Source organism: Archocentrus centrarchus, chromosome 24 (assembly GCF_007364275.1).
Source record: "Archocentrus centrarchus isolate MPI-CPG fArcCen1 chromosome 24, fArcCen1, whole genome shotgun sequence".
NCBI lineage: Eukaryota > Metazoa > Chordata > Actinopteri > Cichliformes > Cichlidae > Archocentrus > Archocentrus centrarchus.
In genome coordinates this window covers 24091451-24113240 of record NC_044369.1, presented here as the reverse complement: position 1 = coordinate 24113240, position 21790 = coordinate 24091451, and the positions used below count along the sequence as shown (strand labels likewise).

The following is a 21790-nucleotide window of genomic DNA, read 5'->3' as shown; positions in this document are numbered from 1 at the left end:
GAAAAAGATTTTAATTACGCATCACACAGGCCCATGCATCATAACTGATAACTGTACCAGAGTCAATAAAGTTCTTCCTGGTATTAAAGAAGACATATTTGGGTTTTTGTAAAACCAGTGAAGCAGAGCAGACTTCTACACACCCACAACAATAAGGTCAGCTGAAGAATTAATTCTACAGTATTATTCCAGCTTTAAATGTACACACAAACACATATACATAAACATTTGACATTTGGAAACTGGGACTACATTGCCTGGACTTGCACTGATATGTACGCTCTTGCACTGGAGCGGGGTGAATATCCTCTAGTAGAGCCCGATAAGCTCTGCTCCGGCTTGGCCAGATAGACAGAACAAGGCCTTTTTTTTTTGTTTTTTTTGTTTGGTTTTTCTCTGCTGCATGTCCTAGATGTCTGCACACAGTGGCAGCACTGCGTTAATTCACTCAGACGCTGTTGCAAATGTGGATCAAAGTAGCCCGAGCCTGCAACTTGGCATGGTGGGGAAAATGGAGAGCGAGAAAGAGCTTGGATTGAGAGGATGGATAGAACGAAAGGAAGCAGAGATAAAAATGAGAGACTTAGTTGAGAGATAAGCAGAGAAAAAAAACACCATGATGGTTGGACAAGGGATGGAGATAAAACGCAAACAGGGGCTATTTATGAAAATGAATGAGTTGGCATGTTGGTTTGTGGAATTACCGCTGGTGGCAAATCATGCGTGTTAGATTCCATTCAGGCTACACACGGCCGCTCGTCTGTGGATATGGGAGAGCGATACTGTATCGGGATAAGCTTGTTTCTATCTGCTGCATTCACAGATGTAATCTGTACTGTATACTGCTTATTCCAAGGATGAGAATAGCGCTTCTTCTGCTTGTATTACAGAAACACAATGCCGTATTGTTGCATGCTAGTATAGCAAGATAACAAGACATCTCGGTAGCAGACTGTAAGGTAGGTGGGTGGGTGGGGGTGGGGTAGAAAAATAGCTAGCTGGACAGTTTGATACCATGAATTTTCAATCCTGCTTTGTATTATTAACATTAACCTGTGAACACTTAGCATGGATTAGCATAAATTCCATAAAACAAACAAGATCTGCTGCGGTCAGCAGTGAGAAGGGCAGGCAGGGGTAAGAGAGGAGTAAAGATCAAATGTGTTGGCTAGAGGACAGCCATAAAGAGGAGGAATTCAAGGGGGGGGGGGGGGGGGGGGGGGGTGCAACCGTATATGAGAGAAGACCTCTCCGTTTGGGTGTACACTTCAAACTGCATCTTTAAAATAAACTGAGCAAATATGGATTTGAAAAAAAAAGTCCTGGCTTGTATCTATAAGTCAGTTTCTCTATGCAAGAAAGTTCACACAAGAATATCTGGCGAAAGGACTTGACCTCCACGCAGACACATACAGCATATGAGCACGAAAGTTTCTTCTTCAGTTTAAGCTGCTCATTATGGAGGAACAGCGGCTCACGCGTAACACACAGACAGTCAGTACCCAGTACGAGTCAGCATCTTCAAATAAAGCAATGTAGATAATAGCTTGGCACGGTATCATTGCTGTGATTAATCCCTTGGCCTGCTTTTGAACACTTGATAAATCAAATCAAGGAAACACCCACTCACACACTCACACTCACCCACACCCCAACCTCCCCATCTCCCCTCACACCCACGCACACGCGCGCACGCACTAACGCAGGCGTGCATGGAGTAATGAGCATCTAATCAATCTTACTCAGGCAGGATGGTTGCAGTTTCATCCTGCTAGCTAGGCTAAATTGCTCCTCGCACTCTTCATCTTGACAAATATGGGACATAGATTGTTTACATCTACAGCACCCTGGGGGGCTTTTGGAATCCATATGAAATATCCATATCCACTAAGCGCCCTGTAAAACAGGATAAATCACAGGTTAAGACTTGCTTTAAAGTCGGTTATAAGACTCGAGTGAGGGAGAGGATGGCCTCCTTTCCCACTCATATCTTTTAATGTTAATTCACTTTACTTTGCATTTGGTATTGCAGCAAGATTTTGAAAAAATGTGCTGCTTAATGCAAATGCACTAAGCTTTACTTATGAGCCTAAGCTCTAAGTATAGTTAGAGGAAGGCCACTTGTAGTTGTTTCACAGTGGCAGTGTGCAGCACAGTAAACAAGGAGTGGGCAAAAAAATAAAACCCCAAAAAACCTCATGATCTCTGACCAGCGTTTTAACTTGTGACCTGCGATGGCACAACGCTGCCCTTCTGAGAGTGCTAACGATTCCAGAGGGAGTATAGTGCTGGGTGTGATACAGTGTGGCCTGTTGTTCACAGGGAAGTGCGGCTGGGTAGCGATGATTTAGTGACTGTACCATCCCAGAGGAGTAAAACTTAAACACATACAGATGATGTTTTTAAAATGTGTGACTTTTAGGACAAATTCTGCAATTTTAGAAAAAAAATGATGTAAATTAGTGAGTTTATATTAACTATCTGATGTGAAAACATATTAGAGTGTGTGGCAAGTTTACATAATTAGACAAGCATCAGTAAGTGGTGTTATTAAAGAGAAAACACGCACCAAAGGTTTCCATCTGGACTCGAAAAGAAGACTGTGGTTATACAGCCCCTAAAATACCTTTGCTTGTTTTATTCTAAAGTACCCTGCCAACACTAAAAGATGTATAAAGTGTCTATGTCCATGACCACGTCCTCCAAATAAAGAAGAATTTTAGAATGGAAAGAAATGTCCTTCAGTTTTGTATGTTAGTGCGAGAAGTGTGGGGTACATACGTAAGTTTCCTGCTAGTTGTTCATCACACATGCCTGTCCTTCAGCAAGTTACAGTGTAACTAGTCCATGTCAGGACACGACATATGCACGTCAGAGGACTTCCGCTGACCCGGCGACTTGCTCATTCAATTCTGCCTACAGGTGTTCCTCCTTAGAATCTGTCAGAACTGGGTTCGTGCCGGCTTTGCCCGCCTCCCTGTCTTTCTCACTTTCTGGCCGTGTGTCCATGTTAGTTGTGCTAGCGAGATGATATCATGTTTCCGGCTGGCCAGCAGCCCTCTTAGCCAACCCTGGTAGTCTGTTTGCTGTGGGACTGCAGGAAGTCCCAACGCAATATCCACTCAGTATGTCTGGGCAAGCCCATTAGCTACTTTAGCCTAGACTAGAGTGGGTTGGAGAGGCTATCCCAATCTCTCTTTTTCTGTCTGCCTCTCTGCTGCACCTCTCTTTTCTATCACATGTACACTCTCTCTATCTTCGTCTCAGTTTATCTGCCACCTCTCTCTAAAGAGTTCTCTATCTTCCTCGCTTGTTCGCGGTTTACATCACCATGCTTCATTCTCTTTATGCAGTTTTTTTCTTTTCCTTCTGCCCTGATAAACCACAATAAATGAGAAATATTGCACTGGAAACCTGGCAGAGCAAGAGATATTTATCCAGACCTTGCAGGGCAAGATGGAGAGGATTACAAATATTATATTTGCTCGGCTGTAAACATATTTATCAGGGGATGAATTATCTCTTGGTTGCGTATGTGTCTGCAAAAACATGTTTGTCTAGACGTTCAAGTCCCAGCTCTAAAGTGCTGAGCAATAACAAAAATCACCTTTGACAGGGTGCTACCATCTGAGCTTGCACACAGCCTATTTACTCAGTCGTTTAATGTTTTACACGCCGTAACAAAACACTAAGAATACAGTAACTCTAGTACAACAATGTGCTGTTTTTGGGAATATAATTGAATCCTATAAATGCTTTCGTCCTTGAGTGAAAAAACATTAAGAGCAAGCTGCCGTATTTTTACAGCATAATACCCCCCCCCCCCCCCCCAAAATCTCTGGTGAGCACAAAAACTTATGGGATGTTTAAATCATTACTTTACTGTAGTGATGGTTATTCCACTTTTATCTTCTCTTTAGACTCTGATTTTTGTGGGTGTTTGATGTGGTTTCCAGTGTTTGTGTAGCAGAGAGGCGTGTTAAAGTTTAGCTAGTAGTGGGCTACAATGAAGGAAACCCATGTAGTGATTAATCACATCCGGGCAGTGTTTGTCTTCAAGGAAGTTGTTAAAATTTTGAATGTGGTAGCATTCCTATAATCATGCAGTGGAAGAAGCAGGGGAATCGTGACTAATGTGCTCTCATCATAGTGCAAGAAAGACAAGAAGATGAATTTAGGCTAAAGGGAGAAGGGCATGAAGTTATATTTTACAGTAATTAACTAGAGCAACAGAGATTGCAGAACACTAAAATAACAGTTTAATGGGAACCTCACAGCTCATGGGATTACACTGTAGAGCTAATATTTTATACAGCACGGCACCATACCTTTATTTTTTACAGTAAGAAATTGTTGCTGATTAAAGTCGGCACAAACGTTTCATGCTGGCAAATCCAGCTGCTAATACTTCCAATTATACAAGGGCAACTTATGGAAATTCATGTTGAGAATAAAGTATTAATTGTGATTATTTTTTTAAACATCTTACAATAGCAAGCCATATAAACTAATAAGGCAGCTCATTAAATTGAAGGTGAATATGCAAATAGTTGGCATTACAAACTGTCAGCTGTAAATGAGCTCCAAAAAAAATAATAATTATAACTTCTTTCAGAAAATCAAAAATCAATCGCTGAAATGCTAATTGCTGACTAAGACACATCCTAGAGAGAGGTAGAAGCATGAGGAAGGATGGTCCTTTCTATAATGTGTATAAATAATTCATCCGGGCCCCTCAAGATCACAGTCTGCAGTGCACATCCCTTTAATAATTTCTGGTGTTTTCAGTGACAAGAACCATTTGTGCTATTCGGTGTGTGCAGATTCGAGTATCATCATGAGAAAAAGAAGCACTTGAAACTTGATTTTTTTTTCTAAGCGTCACCCCTAGTTATCATCAAGACTATAATGAGCTCAGGGTAAAGTCACTAAACGGTGGTGAGGTCCCGACAATAGCCCATTACTTAACCTCATGATGTCACTGTAGGTCACATCCAACATGATTCATGACCTCTGGAGGGAATTTTCACTCTGTCTAACCTTTGGAGGTTCTGTCACCATCTCCATGGAGACAGATGTGACATAAGGAGACAGTTATTCATCATAATTGGCTGTGGGCTCAAAACTAGAGAGTCCAAAAAAAAAAAAAAAAAGAAAAACTATTTTACATTTACATTTGTGATGTGAGTAATAATAGTAAAAACCCTTAAAGGAAAAAAAAATGGATACAGAGAAGGACGAACATTATAAAAACATAAAAAGGAATTAAATATAAATTTCTCTACGCTTGGCTCAATTCCTGCTGAATGGATTATTCAGTTACAGCGACTATAGCGCTACAGTCAGTGGGGGTTTGCTCAAATGAATAATCATTTGATGGATAATTATGAGATGTGTTCAACTACTTCCTGTTAGAGCCACCACCATAATTGGAAGAGCTAGAGAGCATAAATATAATTAATAAGCCAAGGCTGGAGTGACCGCATAGGGTGAAAAAAATGCAAAGCAATGAGTTTCCAGAGGATGAATTTCTGAAGATAGACTTTTCTGGTTCATTTGCAGAGCAAGCAGATTTAGAGAGAAAAATATAGTGAAAGAAAGAGTTCTGGAAGGAAAAAAAAAAAAGGTGTTTATACATGGTGAAAAAAAAGAAAAGAAATATGGGCAAGGCTGTAAGGAGAAAGTCAGGCAGAGGAAGGTAAAAACTGAGGTTGTGAGCTGAGCAGGCATAAAATAGCGAAATAAAGGTCAGAGTTTGCAGGAAATGCAGGAGAGGAGGCATTGCTGTGTCACTGTCACCTCATTAATGTTTTCAATGGTGTCTTCTCACTTTTGTTTTTCTTTTGTGTTTCATTTCGTTGCTTGCCCTCTCCTTTCCTCATCCTTCCTCTCTGGCAGCCTGAAAAACGGCCTTGTCTTTCTCCAAGATAAAATACCTAAGCTTATGAGGGCAAAAAAAATACAGGGGCCAGGAATGCAAAACCCCAAAATAACCACATAATTAAGCCCCCAAAACAGCTTCTCCTATTGATTTGTTGTCCAGAGCAAAAACAGGAAGCAGTGAGAAAAGTAAAAGGAGGGCGAGAAGCCCAGCAAGAAGAAGAGTAAGGAAATCTTTTCAAATGAGAATCTAACTTGTGTCTTTCTTGAGTCACACAGAAAAGCAGAGCATCCACAGGAGTTTCTTCTCCCGTCTTTCACTCATTTTGCTCCTTCAATGTACTTTATTTATTTTTTTATTTTGCTCCCATGATGAGCAGCCAGAGGGCAAAATAATTTAAATGTACCAATGTGCTGTATAAAACCCGCACAGACGCACCTCATCAAGGTAGACAGCAACACAAAGTGTACAGTGCTCCAGGTTCATTGGAATAATTCATATATATGCTACATGTGGGACAAGTTATTATGCAGCCACCACACCTGGACCAATACATTTTACAGGAGACTGAAGGGTCAAATACATTTTTCATAACTTCAGCTGTGACAACAGAAAGTGTTCCAGTGTGCTGCCATGCTATTGCCACAAGTTACTGAACCCACTGAGAAGGAAAACAAATACTTTGGCATTTTGAATTTTCACTTATTTCTCTGACCTTGCCACAATATGAAAAATACATTTCAGCTGTTGCCCTTCATATACGCTTGGGAAATAGTGCCAATGTCACAGTTACCATTTTTCAATAAAAGCATTTTCCATTAGCCCAAGAGTTTTAGGGCAGTCACTCTTCGTTTGTGGTTTGTTATTTTTCTTTTGATTTCAATGCAATTTCTCATACTTTAGATATTTATTGTAACTACACAATTAAAAAGAGAAATGTTACACATTGCATCTCCACTCTTACCAAGATTATCCCTGTTTAGATCAGCTGTACTTTTGCTAACGTGCTCATCAGGCAATATAATGCTAATTAGCATGTATGATGTTATAATGATGGCCTGCAAATTGTCAGCATATAGCATGACAATCTTGGCAGCATTGGTATATTGTTATGTGCTGACAATTAGTAGGTATAAAGTTTATCGATGTATTTTATGGATTTCACCAGAACCAATATTTACAGACCTTTTGAATACAAAATTATGATAACACAACAGTACTTGTTTTGTTTTTTATAATTATACTAATTGACACTAAAAATCACTATCTGCTCATTTACAACAGTACTGACACCCAAGAGCGCCACCTTCAGCTCCTCCAGCTAACACACAATTTCACTCAGCACGCCCCTCCCCTCACTAGCAGCTGAACACATGAGCAATGGCCCAACAAATGTGGTGAAACATCTTAACGACAAATTTAAGAGGTCAGTAAGGCTCCCACTTCAACAACATTTAAATTTTAAACAGATCTAAATGCTAACTGGAGCTGGCTGGAGCACACATCAATGTTAGCCATTTAACTATAAGCAATTACCCACATTAGCCATCTGTTATTGTTACGGTAGCGGCTAACGGCTATGACTTATAATAAAACAATAATGTTAAAGTGGGTGTTATCAGTCCCGCTTTTCTGTAAAGTTACTAGACAGTGTTAATTTAGTAGGATAACACAATTACTTGTGTTTAAAATGTGTTATGTTTCTCTTAAGCTTCCAGATTAAAGTTGAGAAAAGTCCACCAGCAACTAGACAGAAACAGTGGCAGTCTACCTTAACAACACTATTTGATCAGTAACAAAAATATGGTGCCAGGTCAACAGAAGCAGAGGGAATAAACGAGGCGGTAGCTGAATACATCTGCACCAACATTTTTTGTTATAATCTCTGTTTTTAAAAAAATTATTCCTCTTAATTTTGTCGTTTTTTTTTTTTTGCTCCTGTGGTATCAAAAACAGTTTTTGAGTTTTGAGTATTTTCCTGTGTGTTGGTATCTGGTAGGTACAGTGATAACTCTATCACATATACATTAGAAACTCTAAAGTATGTTAATTACCACTAAACACAAAGTACAGCTTAGAGAGATGAGAGTACCTTGACTTATGTGGGTATCTAGGCAAATGAATATCAATAAACTGCACGAGCAATTATTTACTTTAGGTATGACCAAAGGGCTAGACTGACAGAATGTCACTGCCATCCATTCAGGCTGTGCTGCTAGCATAGCTCAAAACCTAAAGAAAGTAACAAGAACAGAGAATACAGCTACAGCATCAATAATTCAATATGCATCCAGTGCATATTGCTGATCCTAAAGTGGTCCTCCCACTTTACATGAGATCTCTGAAACGCACACATAATACATTTATGGAAATATTTACCACATCATAGTCTTGATCCAAAGGCTGCATTTAGACTCTTTTGCTTCTTCTTTTGAATTATACTCCCAGCAGCAAGAACAAACCATTCTTCAGTCAAGATGAACTGCGAATACTGCCACTTTTCTTTCACATGGTGTCAAGGGCTCGAGAAAGAAAAAAACAGCAGACTCAAACTGAAAATGTCAATCCTTTGATAATTTGTGAAAGAAAGGAAGGATTTGATGCGGCTTTTATTCAAACCACAGAGCCGAAGCTGCTTACCTCAGAAAAGAGAAAGAAACATATATATGACAGCTCTGCCTTCGTTCCTCTCTCCATTTTAACCTTCTCGAGACTTAGAGCACAGCATAGGGCCATTCTACGTGGTGGTGCCAAAGCCACTCTCCTCAAGGTGATCCCGCATCAAACGACTGCCCCACACACACACACACATACACATAGGCAAATAACACACACACATACACTCTCTCAACCTTTCTCTATTATTCCACCTAAGTGCTAAGGGCAAAGCTTCAAAGCAGGTCAAACCACTCTCACATTTGTTATTCAGTTGACTCATTCACTTTTAAACAAGTGTGTCCAATTTCTAGTAAAACAATAATGCTTGTACTATCATTTTTAGTGCTCCCACTGTTCATATATTCATATATACGAAGCACAATACAATACACATGATCTGAAAAAAAAAAACCCCTCTAGGCCAAAAGTAGAGAAACACTTTAGGAGTACACACCTCTGTTGGGATGATTACATGTTATAATGTAAGCAATATAGCAGAGTTATTTTGGGCCAAGTTAAATGCTGAATAATTTATATAGCAGGTCATCTGTCAGCATCAGAACACTGACTAAAAAGCTGCTGCAGGGAACATGAAATACACTGAATATTGTTTATGTCAGCTCAGTTCAATTTATGAACACACAACTAAAAATACACATCCCAAGGCAGAAGCACCGATAGTGACACTGAGGATAAAATGGTAAAAATCGCCAGAGAATTTGGACTGTCATGTTTTCACTCATTTAAAAAAAAAAGAAGCCCATCAAACATCCTGCCAACATCTAGGAGATTGTGAAAATCTTGAAATAAAAGCTATTGTGCTTTCAGGACCGTGGCCTATCACTAGCCTTTCGGTGCTTATGCACCGTCCAGTGAGCAATTAAGGGCTGTTGAGAAATAGCAAAAATAAATAAATAAATAAACGTATTTATTAATATGGCTGCTCTGTTTTGCCCTAAGGATCATTCCGATGTGCTGCCTCTAATTAAGAGTTTACATACCGTATGTGGGAGAGTGTAAGAATTAATGTACTGTATAGATAAAGTATGCATAAATCATGCATCCATGCACAGAAGCAGGCGTTCACATACTGTATGCACACACAAGCGAGCATTAATATGCATCTGTTGTGTCTGTAGAGTTTCTACCTCAGAATCTGTAATTACAATCACGCCAAAACCAGGGTCAGTCTGTTGCTGCTGAATTGTAAATCGGCAGTGCGCACGCACGCACGCACGCACGCACACACACGTTTGCACACAAGTCTGATAATCTCTTGATTTTTATCCTCTTTCTTATCTTGCCTTATACTGAGTCACCACATTCAGCATGCAAATGTACACAAAAGTCAACCAGAACCAATCTGAACCAACTCAAATGCATTTATATAATTCTGTGACTGAGGGATATAAAAACATTGTGGATAGCAGTGAATTTAAAGTGCTTATAACATGTAGATATAATTTCGATAGGGCCCTTATCGCCCGACTAGATTTAAAGGTTATAACACACATCACACATAAATGAAACTGAAATCATGTTTTAAGTGCAGCTCAATTTTAAAAAATGACACATGATCTACAGTGGTTTCCTCAACCATCACCTGTATGGAGTGGACGCTAAAAAATGTAAAACAAATAAAAATTAACATTCCTGCCAACTCATTCTCTAATGCATCATCATTATTACAGCTTTTTAAATGGCTGCCACCCAGTCCCTGCCCAGACTTGCACTTTGTATGGTTTGCACATTCCACATTAGTAATGCAGATCCTCTCTCTCTCCAGCCCTCTCGGTCTGTCAGGCTCATTTGCTCCAATAGCCCTCAACGTGCTAAAAATGAGCCCTCGATGTGTTAAAAGGAGTCAAGCACAGACCTGGCTCAAATTTATTTTTAAAACAGATTCGATCCCCCGTGCAGGGATTGATTGATCTAGTGTGACACAAGGGCACAGACTGGATATCCCAAACGCAGTCGGTGCAAAATGAAGCTCAGGCCTTTTTTTTTTTTTTTTTTTTTTCTTCTTCTTGCATTTGGCCTGCTGATTTTTCTTCCCCGGGCATCATCTGCATCTCCATCACAGCCATCCAATTTAAACAATACAGCTTTAAATGCAAACCCATGGTTTACAGGCAGGGTTTTGTCACTAATTGAGTTTTGTTATGAAGCTTCTGGCTGTCCCTTTTCATCATTAGAAGCACCTAAACACATTAAATGATTTATCATAGAAGACCTTTGAGTGCCGAAAGCCACACAATCAAACACATTTTAAAATTAGACTCAAACGTGAAAAATATCTATTGACATTTGCTTCTGAGGTCAACATAGTTAAAACTCATTACTTATTTATGTCATGCTTTTACACATCAACTGTCTACTTGTCATTTACAGCCTTTCACTGAATAGCCAGGCTGTAACAACAGAGAGCAAATCTAGAGAGATGTATAAATCCTTTAAATGAATGACGACATGGCAATACAGTAAGCAGAGCCGTGTACTATTAGAGAAACTAAATATCCTCTAACTGATGTCTGGGTTGCAGCTAATGGTGCAAACAGATCACATTAAATACCTATAAAGCAAAAGTCAATATTGAAAAGACATTTTGACCACCAGTGCTTTTCCCTCCTGGGTGTGTGCATTCTCCTGCAAAGAAAAGCTCACGTTGCCACCAGACGCATGAAATCCTGCATGAGTTAGTTTTTAAAGGTTGCTAAAATTTTAACTCAACTTTTAAAAGAAAATGCGTGTCAGAATCCTAACAAGTCTGAGTGTAAGCCCCTTGGTAAACAGGGGATTGCTGCCACACATTTTAAACATGCGGAGAACCATCTTCAAGCCTGTTACTCTCTATCAATCATCAGTTACCAGAGTGTTAATCCAACAGGGATCATGGTAAGACAGAGTCACCGCTTGCTCCTCAGTTGATAGAGTCACTGTGGGTGTTTTGCTTGTCAGTGCCTTTCACTGACAATTAAACCTATAATTTCATAGACGATATACAGCTCCATGATGCAGAGCTGCTGTCAACTATCGTTAGCTGTGGTGGAAAGATGAGTGAGAGGGAGAGCGAAGAAGAAAGACAATAATGGAGGGACAGTGGGAGGGAGGAAGTGAGCTAGTTATGTAGAGAGAAAAAAAATGAGAGAGAGGTGGGTACAGATGGCTCCTTTTCACTCTGATCATTCATAATGATAAATGGACAGCAAGAAGGAGAGCCAGTGAGGAGAGGGAGATAGAAGCAAGAGGCAAAACTTGATGACAGGTGACAGGACTCACCGTGGCCAGCTCGTAGTGAAGCCGGGGAGCGGTATATGGACACAGGTGGCTGGTGGTGCCTGGGCCCCTGAGGGCCCTGAGGGTGATCGGGTCGGGGCAGGGCAGGGGGTGGGGGGGCTCCGGAGGTAGGGGATAGGAGATGGAGGTCTGAAGATGATGACGAAGAGCCCCAGGCAGAACCCAGCACCATCCATCCCACTGCCAGAAGCAACATCCAGATCAGTTGGCCCTCCTGGGGCTTTTCTTTGGGGAGCATGACTCACGCCCCCCCCACCCCTGGATATTTGAAAGACAGTAAATGAGATGTGCGCGGATCTCAGAAAAAGTGACCTTCCCGTAGCCAAAATACAGCAACAAACTCCATAGCACAGAGAAATCAACACAAGCTCCCTGTTAAAACGTAGGATCCAGCAGTTCCTCCAAACAAAATGCAGCTCAGGCTTGTCTCTTGGACTCCACTGGTCGGAAGGCAGCAGATATCCCGCTGTTCTTCGTTTTCTTGCTGGCTCTTTGAACCAGAATCCAATATGTATTTACTTTCTTTTCTCGGCAGGATCACCCTGTGGCTGCTCCTTTGATGACCAGGTAGCCTGCTTGTGTGTGTGTGTGTGTGTAGGAGCAAATAGCAAGTCTGTGCGTGCACTCATTCGTGGGAGACACCTGGAATTTGTCCCCGCGCGCCCTTCCTCACCTGCGGGTGTAGAGTGTGTGACAAGAGGGGGAACAACCTGTGCTGCAGCCTTCAGCCTATTCGCTCCGCTCCGTTCTGCTGTGCACAGCCCCGCTCTGTCAAGCCACAGATAATACACAGCCTCAGCTATGAGACCGAGGAGGAGGGAGAGATGATGGGAGGGAACGACAGAAAGATGAGGAGCTCCACACACTCCGGCACGGACAAACTGTCAGCTTTCTGTCTCTCTATCGTCTCAGCCGTAATACACTCCCTTCTTCCTCACTCTTCAGCTACAGAACACCAACGCAAGGTGAAGATCTCCACTTGTTTTTTTTATTTCCATCCTTAAGTTTCGATCCAGCATTTGTCTGACTTTTTTTTTACCCCCCTCTTTCTCCAGCTCTTTCTTCTTTTATTTTTTATTTCCCTGGAGAGGTGAAGTGGTCTGGCTTGTTAACCCAGGGAGACCCAGACTGATAGCTCTTTGTATCACTCCACAAGAGAAAGAGACAGATTTGCAGACAGATAAAGAGAGAGAAAAGCCACCGAGAAAGAAAAGGATGAGAAAATGAGAAACCGGTGGGAGGGAGCAAGATGGAGGAGTGGAGGAGAGTGAGCAGGAGGAAAGGTTGTGGGGGAGGGAGGGGGGGTACAGGAACAAGAGAACGGCAGAAAGAGAAAGAGAGGATGGGAGCGGGCTCAGGTGAAACTAAGCGAAGATGATGGGACGGAGGGAGGGAGGACAGGGGAGGGGTGGGGAAGGAGGAGGGGTGAAGCGGCAAGTGGGCCAGCCTATGCAAATCCTCCCTGAGCAGCGAGCAAATCAGGGAGGCAGGCAGCCACTGCAGAGGAGTGGGCTGCCTTTAGTCACAGGGAGAGGAGATGTGAGAGAGGGAAAAGTGAGGGAATGAGCAGCAGAGAAAAAGAAGTATGGGAGGTAAAAAAAAAAACAATAACGAAGGAGAGAAAATAAAAGGGATGTGTAATAGTAGTGTTACCAGTGTATCTGCTTTTCCTAGAACTGCTTTTTTGAGCCTGGGATAATGTGGTGTCACTTTCCCTGCAACTGCATGTGACCTCTTCCGCCTCTGTGTTTTGATGGTTCTGAAAGCCTATTGAAACCAAACCACTGAACTAAAAAAAAAAAAAAAATAAAAATTCCATGCATTATGCACATGGAAACAGATTTAGCGAATTTCAAAAGAGTGAAATCTCTCCCCACTCAAATATAAATGACAGTGAAGAAAGGCAGAACAGTCCCTGTGCTGTCAATCTTTTCTTCTGTTTTCTGATGGGGGAACTGTCTCTAGGCCTTAGGAGAAATAAACACTCAAAGTCAAAGTGCAGTTTAATCATGTTTCTTCTCAAGCCATAATATGATTTGACACAAGCGTTCAGCATTTGCTGCTGACCTTCTGGATCAACAGTGAGATATCCCAAAATGACAAGAGGGATGCATGTTCGCTGAGTGGGAGCCATCTCGCTGATGCACTATAGTGTAAGTGACGCAAAACTTTTCCAATGTATGACTCATTGTTGGCTTTGAGGAGGCACTGAGCACAGCTACTTCACTGCTTTGGTTTGCTTTGGTTTGCTGCATTTGTCAAGATGTCCCTTTGTATTTTTCCCATTCAAGAGGAGTCCTTATCTGAGACACACGGTGGCGCAGTTATTGCTGGATTCGTTTCACGGGCAAATGAACAGGAGTAGGGAGGGAACAGAAAGGCAGCTGGGATCAGAGTCTACTCGTGCTACAGAATTAATGTCATTCCTAAAATGAGGCAATGTGGTACAAATATATAAGTATTTGAGATCTATTCTAAAAGAAGTCAGTTCATGTACCACATGCTATAAGTGCCTGTATAACTGCAGTATCAATCCATAATTCCTTATCCTACTAACACAGAGTGACGGTCTTTCATACTCATATCCATATGTTTTATTAACATGCATGCCTTTTCTACAGTGGGAGGAGAACAGTCGACAAGAAGAACATGCAAACCACACACAGGCTCCAGTCAAACTCAGACCCTTCTTCCTGTAAGGTGACAGTGCTAACCACTGCACCTATGTGCCACTCTGTACTGTATATAAGACAGTCCACACATCCTGCTCTTGCTAGTTTTTAAGGAGATATGTTCATTTATCTGTAAAACAGCACAACACAACACAAGATACCACCAGAGGTAAATGAGATGTTGTTTCAGTCAGGTTTCACAATTCATCACAGTACAGAAACAGCATTAGTGAAGGTTACAAATGATTTTCTTATGCCCTCTTACAGTGGGCTCATCTCTATGCTTGCCCTGCTAGACCTTGGTGCAGCGTTCAATACTGTTGACCATAATATTTTATTACAGAGATTAGAGCGTGCCGAAGGTATTAAAGGTACTGCGCTGCGGTGGTTTGAATCATATCTATCTAACAGACTCCAATTTGTTCATGTCAGTGGGGAGTCTTCTTCACACACTAAGGTTAATTACAGAGTTTCACAGGGTTCTGTGCTAGGACCAATTCTATTTACATTATACATGCTTCCCTTAGGCAATATTATTAGAAGGCATAGCCTACATTTTCATTGCTATGCAGATGATACACAGCTTTATCTATCCATGAAGCCAGATGACACACATCAATTAGTTAAACTGCAGGAATGTCTTAAAGACATAAAGGCCTGGATGACTTCTAATTTCCTGCTTCTATATTAAGATAGACCTGAGGTTATTGTGCTCAGCCCTACCAGTCCTAGAAACACGGTGTCTTACCAGATGCTTATTCTGGATGGCATTATCTTGGCCTCCAGTAACACTAAGGAATCTTTGAGTAATTTTTGACCAGCGTATATCCACAATGCACATATTAAACAAACATGTAGGACTGCTTTCTTGCATTTGTACAAGATCTCTCTCAAAGTGATGCTGAAAAACTAGTTCATGCTTTTATTATTTCTAGGCTAGACTATTGTAATTTATTATCACCAGGCTGTCCTAAAAACTCCCTGAAAAGCCTCCAGCTGATCCAAAATGCTGCAGCTAGAGCACTGACAGGGACTGGAAAGAGAGAGCAGATTTCTCCCATATTGGCTTCTCTTCATTGGCTCCCTGTTAAATCCAGAATAGAATATTAAAATCCTTCTCACATTCAAAGTCTTGAATAATCAGGCCCCATCTTATCTTAAAGACCTCATAGTCCCATATCACCCCAACAGAGCACTTCGCTCTCAGACTGCTGGCTTACTTGTGGTTCCTAGGAAACTTAAGAGTAGAATGGGAGGCAGAGCCTTCAGCTTTCAGGCCCCTCTTCTGTGGAACCAGCTCCCAATTTGGATTTAGGAGACAGACACCCTCTCTATTTATTAAATTACACTTAAAACTTTCCTACTTTCCTTTTTGATGAAGCTTATAGTTAGGGCTGGATCAGGTGACCCTGAACCCTGCCTTAGTTATGCTGCAATAGGCCTAGGCTGCTGGGGGGTTCCAATGTGTTTCTTCTTCACTCACCTCTTTAAACTCTCTCTGTGTTTATACACTGTCTCCCTCCCCTAACCCCTGAGCCTGGTTCTGTCTGAGGTTTCTTCCTGTTAAAAGGGAGCTTTTCTTTCCCACTGTCAGCAAGTGATGCTCATCGAAGGTCGCCTAATTCTTGGGGTTTCCTCTCTGCTATTGTAGGGTCATTACCTTACATCATAAAGTACCTTGAGGTGACTGTTGTTGTGATTTGGTGCTATATAAATAAAACTGAATTGACCTGAACTGAATAGAGAAAAATATTCCTTTTTAAAAGTGGCAGCAGAAGTAGATTTAAGTAACGCTCTGTCACACTCATGTCCACGCTCTTCACAATCTGCAACACATGTAGTTGAGTAGCATCACAGCTTAGCAGATGGTTGTACGGACTATTGTGAGTATCTAACTAGCTAAATTTTAAATATTAGTTTAACATAAAAATGAATTCATCAAAAATGAATCTACTTTACCAGAAACGTCCAAGTAAAGTAATCAGACTTCACTGAAAGTGTTAGAAATCAATAAAAACCTCACAACTTACTTTTTTTTTTTACTTTAACTAAAAGATAATTTATTGTGTTAGCAGTGCATTGCAACCCTTTTTTCAGCTATACTACACACAGTTCTGCTTCCCTAATACGAAATAACAAGATAAAGGTTCTTATTTTAGCAGGACATTTTGTGTTGTGTAATGTATGTAATGTTACGTGACACCAGGGATGAGCACCAGCCTTGATTGTCATTAGTGAAGAATTCTTTGAAATTTTTCTGCCCATCTTTATTTATCAGCGCTATTTCTCCTGAGTGTAGTTTTGTGTTACTTTTCCATGTGAAAATGATGATAAATAAAATGTGAACTAGTGTTACACAGCAGCTTGTGTCTTTGTTAAATACTGTATATCATCATGAGAGCACAGTCTGGCCTACATTTATCATAGTGAAAACTGAATTTGCATGCAATAATTTTAAGGTTCATCTGGCTGCTTTTTTTTTAATGAAGAGATGTTTCATTTTTACCGAGAAGCCTGAGCGTTAACGCCGTGCTGTAGCTCCGCTTCCACGTCTGCTCTCAGGGTAGACTGACTGTCATTCTCATGCTGCGAGTCTGATCATTTATGAGGAGAACATAACAAAAGCTGACAAGTCAACAAAGAGATACGTCATCTTTGACATTTCATCCAAATTATCTGTTCATGCCAATCTTTCTGCTGATGAAAGATGCCACGACATTTCATGATTTTTTCATTTTGAAATTGTCATTATTTTCGTTTTGTTTTGCACATCATGGGCAGTGTTTTCATCTTTTATATATATATGTCATTTACACCTTAATGAAAACCGAGATTGTGCCTTTTTATGAATATATGTAAATCATCCTGCAACAGTACTAATTAATGCCAGCTCTCAGAGTCAGACTGAGAGAAAATACTCATCTAAAATTACATGATATTTCTCATTAGCTAACATAGCATCTGTAGCCTCACTGCGTATGCTGTCTAAATATTTTTGCCATCTTTGGAACATCTCTAATAAAGACCTTTTAGATGCTGCCAAACAAGCTGTTTTGCCTCTAAAAAAACCCCAACCTATATAGAATTATTTGAGACCGATACTACACTGATATTTGGTGATTTAAAAATATGATATATGGGCCAATATTTTTTTTTCTTCTGAGCACATGAAACATAAACAGATTTCTGCTGGGATCAGCTGGTTGTTGTGTCTGTGCCGCTAACAGGGAAGTTGTAACACACCCTCTGGCTGACAAACTATAAACTTGTTTGACGGGTTTTTCTCCAGTCTCTTCTATACTTTTTAAATGTGCATTTATTGGTTGTTTTACATGCAGATACTGATACATGTAAAAAGGGTAAAATATACGACATATTGGTCAGGCTCTAATCTCTAAGAGATGAGATTTCTACTTTTTTGCTTTTCTTTTTGGAGAAGAGTATAGCCAACTGCAAGCAAGCTCACTGAGTATAGAAAAAACTCTCCTTAAATATAAGGAAAAGTGCATTTGAATGAGTAAAATTACAGACATGTTGCAAGTATGTAAAAACACATTTGGATTTGAAAGAAAATCCACGCTGAAATGTCCTTTCTACCCTTTGAACACGTGTGAGAACATGTACTATTATGAACAGAAACAACCAATATGTCACCTTGTTCATTCCACTCTCTCCCCTGTGGCTAAAGTGGGCAATCCAGACTATTTATTCTCTTTATAGCCCAGCAGAGGAGAGTGAGCACTTGATCCGCAATCTGGCTGAAACAACCCATCAGGGTCCTCTGCCTTTCAACAGCGAGTAAGATATATTCATACTGCAGATGGAGGTTCTCGCTCATCTGCACGCCCAACACCAACCACTCCTTCATTTGCATACGCGCACTCACGCGTAAGCAAAAAAGCCACCTGTACACTACATAAACACTTGCACATATTATACAGTAGCAGTTGCACAACTTGATCCTCTACTGCACCGCCACACCCAGCGCCTGATTCTGAAATGCTGCGTATTTTGCTCCCAACTTCCAAACCAATAAGAACCTTGGGAGCGTGCAGTCTCACGCCGACTCGGTAATGAACCCTCGTCAGGATCAGGGCTAATTAGTGTTTTACATTCTGATTTCTCTGCGGTGTCTCTCTGTGACAGATGAAGTCTGTTCTGCCTGCCCTGCACACGGGCAAATGGAGCGCAAAAACATCTTAATGTCACAGAAGAGTGGAGACTCAGGAGAAAGGAGGATAAGAACTCTTAACTCTATTAACCTCAACTCATGATTCATAACTGAAGAGTAGCAGTCCATAACAAGACATTCATCATTTTCTGTATGACGAATGGCAGCCCGGAGTGACACAATTATTACTGTGTTGATACTGAAATATGAGAGACACACTGCAAATAATCATTTTAGTTAATCAGCTGATGTCTTTTAGGAATCCATTAAATTGTCAAGAAATATAACGTCATAGTAAATGTCACCATTGTGTACAGCAATATTCAATTTACAGCGACAAGACAGGGAACATAAAGAAATGCATTTTAAAAGCCAGCAATTCTTTGATTGAAGTGTTAATTAGTTATCACAATTGCTGTTATTTCATTTTTGCTGGGGGAAAAAAAAAACATTTGCATATTCAACATGAATCACTTTACAATGAGAAGTGTTGTCAAACCAAACAGCTTGAAAATTAGACTTTCTATAAAATTCTCCATAAATGTTTATGAAACATAAAAGCTTGTTTTTATACCTACTTATGACTGGTTTTACTTTCAAGGTTAAGTCAACTTTCTTTAGAGTAGCTCCTCTAGTTTCCTTCATTAGTCTAAAAAAAAAAAAAAAAAAAAAACTGCTGGAGTGTGATGTTTCAACATTCGTGCACCCACACACGAACAGCTCTAAACTTCCTCTCGTCTGAAGTGACAGGCTTTAAAGGAGGATTGGCAGTGGGAAAAGAGCACTGCATGGCATTTGGAGCATCGCAGCCTGGCACAGGAGACACATGACCAGCTCCCCAACGGATAAATGAAATCAACAACAATACTGACAGCAATGGAACAAACAGTATTTTGGCACTGAGCTACTTAACTTCTAGCAAAGGCATCAACTCATTACACATTCAACTGTTATTTTTATATGCAGAAGGAATAACCTCTAAAAATCTAAAGCCCCACTAGTAGCCCCTAGAGGATACAATGTAAAACACACACACACACAACATAAAAGCTTAAAGTCTTATTGTTAAGCAGCAGAAAAGAAAATGTCATGTGTGTCCATAAGATGGAAAAGAAATGTAACCACCTTAAGCTTATAATTTTCATGGCAATTTACAAAGTAAATAGTGAGTGTGTAATTGTGGTAATAGGTAGACAATATCTCATCAAGTGCAGTAAAGTTAAACAAGCGGTAATCTAAAATGTTTCATGCAACAAATGATAAAGGAAAATAATGTGACAAAATCCTAATCATTGCCTCAATCTGCTTTGCTTTACATAAAGTTTTAGCCAGCAGATTGGCTCTGGTTCACTGTCACTGCTCTCGCTGATTTTTGGATGCAGGCAACAAGTGTTCTCAGCAAAAGAAAGCGCTAAAAAGCCACTTTACACCACTTACTCCGCAGGCAGCTGATGAGTTTATGCACCTAAAAAGCCAAATATGTCCCCAAAGTTTTATAGTAGAAACCAGAAGTAAAGAAAGTGAATGTTCTGTACTTAAATCCAGAGGCTACGGAAACACAACTCGAAATAAACGCTTTTTTTTTTTACCTCTTTGCAAAGGGTTATGTAAATATGCAACCCTTTGTGAAATGGTGATGATATGTTCTCTAATGTTTTCTGTTTTCCCCAAGAAGCCATAAAAAATGACTGCAGGTGAAAGTGTGTGATAACCTATTCATTACGTTGTTGAAATGTTGGCTTGATGGTGGTGCTAAAAAAAAATAGCCAAAAGGTCACCAAAAACATCAGAAAGCATTAATCCTTGATGGTTGTGGAGCTATTTTGTGTTATTAAAGCTGGAACCTGCACAGGTTCAACAAGCTGCCATAAATATTGGGAAATGTCAAGGCAATCTGGTCAGTAACTGCTGGGATAGCTTATTCTGAACACATAATTTTTGTCAAACAGGAGACCATGCTCAGCGAAATCATCATCTCAGTGGGGTGAAAAACAATCTCCTTGCAAATAAGAAGGGTTGGTAACATCAAAGATAGGCCAAGCTTGAAGGTTCATTTTTGTCCTTGGAAAAAAATAGCGTGACAAAAAAATAAATATCTAACAAGCCAACTTTCATAGCACTGATACAGTTGGAACATTCTGATTCACTAAACAGAGGAGAAGGACTAGAGGAATAAAGCGGAACGATTAAAAAAATACATCCCGAAAAATAAACATTTTATGTTTTCTGACTGTGGCTGTGTTGCATTACAACACCCCTTAAATGATAAGACAAACTATAAAGGCATCCTTGGTGGGATGAAAACATGCACACACGTGCAAGCGCACATCTGTCTTCTCCTCCCACACACGCAGCCATACCCCGCCCATGGCTAAAGTGCGGTAATCCATCCATTGCACTGCACTGCAGCCTAACGCCCTTAATAATGAATGAATCACAAAATCAAAACTGACAAGCAGCAATTGAAACGTGGCTGTTTGTTTGAAAGATTAAAAATGCAGCACCCCCCCACATGACTTATGAATGAAGCCTGAAACCTCAGCTGGACGACAGCTCACGGTGAGCTGAGCTGAACTAAGCCGAGTGACACAAATGCACAAAATGCAGACATAGACTTCCAAAATGCCACAAATGAGAATACATGGTGCAGGACAAGAAAAGACCTGTATCAAACTGTCAAATAACAAGTTGTGCGAAGAAGTTATGCGAGTTGCTGTGAGGAGTTGCTAATGATATTTTTCGAGTGGAAATCTGCTAAAAATAAATGACTGAACTGCAAACATTTGTTTTGGTTTTCATACAAAACGTGTATCAAGATAAACCCACATTACAATGTGTTCCCATGGGTGAAGGCACTGGGAACAATACAATCCCCAAAGACTATGTTTCTGCAGAACACAAAATTGTTCTGCACATACAGATGTCTGTTTCTCCTTTTATTTCTCACAAATAAAACTGTGCAAGAGATTAAGCTGTCATCGCGATAGATTTCTGCAAAACATTAATCGTGTAAGTTACAACTTACATTTTTATGACATCTTTGGAGCAGAAATTCATATAGTTAACTGCAACACCAGTAGTCTTTAAATTCAAATGAAAACAATGATAAAA

The 21790-nt window shown here is 40.4% G+C and overlaps 1 protein-coding gene across 3 annotated transcripts in view; it reads right to left on the bottom strand.

Moving 5' to 3' along the window:
- The window catches only part of nrxn3b (neurexin 3b), a 310461-nt gene that overhangs the window by 100143 nt on the left and 188528 nt on the right, over window positions 1-21790 (bottom strand). The window contains exon 1 of one of the 3 annotated variants that reach the window (XM_030720981.1): window positions 11819-12043. The exons of the other annotated variants lie outside the window; for them this stretch is intronic. Within the exon in view, the coding sequence (XP_030576841.1) occupies window positions 11819-12032 (214 nt within the window). The 5' untranslated portion in view covers window positions 12033-12043. Of the gene's footprint in view, window positions 1-11818; window positions 12044-21790 lie in introns of those variants that run through there. 3 annotated transcript variants of the gene reach the window in all.